Below are 4,574 nucleotides of genomic sequence, written 5' to 3'. Positions count from 1 at the left end.
CTGTCAATCAACTATCGTGGGAGGGGCCTGTGCAGAACTACGTCATTCTGACAGGAATCTCAGAACAGCCTGATTTGAGAAAGGGGATTTTAAAATAGGGATTTAAAAAAAAAAACACTGGGTGGATATTTATCATTATAGAGTGGATGTGTACACACACTGCCAACACACATTTATGTTCAAACAACATGTAAAGTGAATTTTGCATCCGATGACCCCTTTAACTGTGTTGATCGTCTGATCCGCTCACCTCTGCTTCCTGCTGTTCGATCTGTTCCCAGCTGGACTCGGACAAGAGATCGGTTTTCCCGCAGCACTGCAAACAGCCCGACTCCATGTTATTCTCCCCGTCCGGCAGAGACGTCTGCGGCACACAGGAACAGGAAGTCTGAGATTCACCGCTGACAAAGTCCGTTTACACCACAAACACTATAACGTTAACTGTAACTAAAATAATCTCTGTAACAATAATTATAATAACTACAATGCTAACTATATCTAAAATAATATCTATAACAATAATTAATAATAATTATAATAAACTAACTATAATGCTATCTGTAATTAATATATATAACAATAATTATAACTACAACAATAACTATAACTATAATGATAACAAAAACACTAACTATAAAAAGATCTATAACAATAACCATGATATTAACTATGACTATAACAAGATCTATAACTGTAACAATATCTGTAATGATAACTACAAGGATAAATATTATAAATCTAACAATATTTGTAACTAACTATAGGATAACTATAAATATAACTGTAACAGTATCTATAACAATAACTATATAGTTAACTATAACGGGATCTATACCGATAACTATAACTGCAAAAATAACTATAACGATAAATATAATATCTGTAACAATAACTATAGCAATAATTGTAATAACTTTAAAGACAACTATAGCAGTAACCGTAATGATAACTGTAAAGATAAGAGTAACAATGTCTATAATGATAACTATAATGATAATTATAGAGCTAACTATATCGGGATCTATACCGATAACTATAATAATAACTATAACTGCAAAGATAACTATAATGATAAATACAATATCTGTAACAATAACTATAGCAATAACTGTAATAACTATTAAGATATCTATAGCAGTAACTGTAACGATAACAGTAAAGATAACAGTAATAATATCTATAACGATAACTGTAATGATAACTACAATAAACATAACAATAACAATAACTATAGAGCTAACTATAACTATAATAATTATAATGGGATCTATACTGATAACTATAATAATTACTATAACGAAAACTATAACTAACGATAAATATAATAACAATAACAATAATATCTGTAACAATAACTATAGCAATAACTGTAATTATAACTGGAAAGATAACAGTAACAATGTCTATAATGATAACTATAATGATAATTATAGAGCTAACTATTACTATAATAACTACAACAGAATCTATACCAATAACTATAACAATAAAAATATCTGTAACGATAACTATAGAGCTAACTATAACTATAATAACTATAATGGATCTATAACAAGATCTATACCAATAACTATAATAACAACTATGACAATACACAGATATCTATAACAATAACTATATTAGCGTCTACACCAATGGATGATAACATTCTGTTTATTCTAAACGCGCACTGCAGTTTTGTCGACTGCCGCTTTAAACGCTTGATTGGCTGTCAGGGTTTTTTTTTTTTTTCGTTCATCAGCTGGGGAAAAAAATTGCTCTGAAAGTGATATCTTTACAATATGTGAGCCTGGAGCACAAAAGCAGTCTTAAGTCGCTGGGGTATATTTGTAGCAATAGCCAACAATACATTGTATGGGTCACAATTATAGATTTTTCTTTTATGCCAAAAATCATTAGGATATTAAGTAAAGATCATGTTCCGTAAAGATATTCTGTAAATTTCCTACCGTAAATATATCAAAACTTAATTTTTGATTAGTAATATGCATTGCTAAGAACTTCATTTGAACAACTTTAAAGATGATTTTCTCAATATTTAGATTTTTTTGCACCCTCAGATTCCAGATTTTCAAATAGTTATATCTCAGCCAAATATTGTCCTATCATAACCATACATCAATGGAAAGCTATTTATTCAGCTTTCATATGATGTATAAATCTCAATTTTAAAAAATTGACCCTTATGACTGGTTTTGTGGTCCAGGGTCACATATAACCCCTCCGTGTCATTATTGTTATAGTTGTGGTGTGGACTCTGCTATTCTCTTAGAGTTAGAACGATTATTATTACTATGTTTATAGTTATCGTCCTTAGTGTGACTGTGAACAGACCTTAATTAAATAAAAAATGTGAATTAAGTTATTTTCATAGCATTTAATTACACTCATGCGATTTGTTATCACTAAACGCGTAACGTGTGTTTGTTCCTCACCAGCTTCCCGTTGACATGCAGACGGCTCCAGAGCTCCTGCACCTGTTTCTTCAGCGTCTCCACCTGCAGCTGATGCCCCGCCTCCATCTGCCGCAGACGCACCTGTACAGCATCACTGTGCAGACTCAAGCCGTCCTTATCCAGGTGCCCTAACGCCGATAAACGCCCGGAAACACCCAGCGGACGCTTGTGGGGCGACGTCGGAGAAGCGTCTCCCGCTGCGTCCCGATCAGCCGACGGAAAAAGAGGATGAACGGGATGCTGGGAAGGTGAGCAGACGCCATTAAGAGTCTGAGTTGTGTGGTTTGGACTGGAAGAACTTTCCATGGAAGACTGGCTGCTACATTCTGAAGAATCATGGGTAATAGTACAGTTATCTAGAAGCAGTCCGTCTGGTGTTAATTCAATGTTTTCGTTAGTTTGCGAAGGATGCTGGGATGCAGGTGGGCGTTTTTCTTCCGACTCGAGCGTTCGGTCCTCACTGTTGCTCTCATTCAGAGCCGATTCCTCTGGGATATCGAAGGCAGGCGTGTTTTTCAGAAGATGCTGTGTGTTTTGCATTTGGCCGTCAGTCACAGAAAGCTCCGCCCCATTTTCTGGACGATCGGAGTTTAGTTCATCAGAAACGTTCGTGTTTAGGCCGAGTCTCTGATCCAGGCCTCCTCGTTCTGACATCTGCGTGTGGTTTCCGCAGGCTTCTGTCGTCACGCTGATCTCTAATGCGAGCAGGCGGTCATGCCACTTCTCATTCAGGTTTGGGTCGCTGCTGCGGCGGTTTGGGGTCAAACCCTCACAGGACGAGGGCAGGTCGTCGTACGACCGTGTCTTTGGTAACCTGAAAAAAACAACAACTGTAAATCACACAATTCATAATCAGAGAACGATCGTGTTTACATGCACTTGAATGTTCCAATATTAATGAAAATGTGGTCATTTTTAACAAATATTATTTAAACTTTTACGTAAGCAATTTATGTTAGCATTTCTGCATATTTATTATAGTTAACTAAAACTAAAACCATAAAACATTTTGTTACTTGAAATAAAATAAACATTAACTTGACTAAAATATAAAAAGCTTTTCTTTTTTTATTTCAGGTTTTTGCCAAAGCATTATTTCTAATTTTAACTTAATTTAACTTGATTTAGTAAAATAACAAAAAATGTATACTACATTTTCAAATATTTTTAAAAATTTATTTACAAAAACGCAATAACATTGTGTAAAACTTTAACTGAAGTTAAAATGAAAATGGAAAATATACAAATAAAAACTAATTTTAAATATTAACGAAATTGGGTTTGATTTCGAGGGAATGCGTGAACTGACAAAAATATAAACTTTAAAATCAGGGTTAACTAAAAAAAATAAATAAATAAAACACTAAAAAATATGTTTTTTTACTAAAAAGAAAATAAACAAACTGAAATAAAAAACTAATATAACTCAAATTTAAACTGAAATAAAAATTATATAGACAACAGTAAAAAAAAACGACAAAAACGCAATGAAATTACTAAAACAAACTAATATTAAAATGTAAAAAAAAAAAACAGGGCTGTCAAGCGATTACAATTTTTTATCTTATTAATCAAATGATGTGCCGCTTAATCAAATTAATTCCACATCAATTTTGGCTGAGAAATTATCACCTCAAAAAGATCATTATAAAAAATATTTTGATTCAACATTGCATAAATGATAATGAGTATTGAGTTAAAAAAATTTATATTGAAATATGAATATCTCAGTGATACTAAAATAACACTGCCTTAAATGCGTCTATGTGAATATCTGTTAAACTGTCATTTATTTCTGTGATCAAAGCTAAGCAAATCTAAGTATTATCTTTGCAACTAGCGGATAAATTAAGTTTAAGATTAAGGTTTTTTATATACTTTTTAAAGGTCATTTTATTTCAGGTAACAAATGTTTTTTAATGGTTCTGGTTAACTGTAACAACCTGGCTGTAATATACACGACCGGTCAAAAGTTTGGGATCAGTAAGACTTGTAATGTTTTTTAAAGAAGTCTCTTCTGCTCATCAAGGCTGTGTTTATTTGATCAGAATTACAGAAAAAAACAGTAAAATTGCAAAATGTTATTACAATATAAAATAATGGTTTCTATTTTAATAT

The 4,574-nt window shown here is 32.5% G+C and overlaps 1 protein-coding gene across 1 annotated transcript in view; it reads right to left on the bottom strand.

Annotated features, from left to right (window-relative positions):
• LOC107743064 (myotubularin-related protein 3) overlaps positions 1-4,574 on the bottom strand; it is a 47,978-nt gene that overhangs the window by 22,558 nt on the left and 20,846 nt on the right. Inside the window, exons 16-17 of the mRNA XM_016556168.1 lie at positions 2,436-3,270; positions 251-364 (exon numbers count right to left, since the gene is read on the bottom strand). Of these exons, the coding sequence (XP_016411654.1) occupies positions 251-364; positions 2,436-3,270 (949 nt within the window). The remainder of the gene's footprint in view (positions 1-250; positions 365-2,435; positions 3,271-4,574) is intronic.

The sequence above is a fragment of the Sinocyclocheilus rhinocerous genome, unplaced genomic scaffold (assembly GCF_001515625.1).
Source record: "Sinocyclocheilus rhinocerous isolate Xijiao unplaced genomic scaffold, SAMN03320098_v1.1 scaffold737, whole genome shotgun sequence".
NCBI lineage: Eukaryota > Metazoa > Chordata > Actinopteri > Cypriniformes > Cyprinidae > Sinocyclocheilus > Sinocyclocheilus rhinocerous.
Note: the sequence above shows the minus strand (reverse complement) of the source record. Positions and strands in the feature narration are given on the sequence as shown.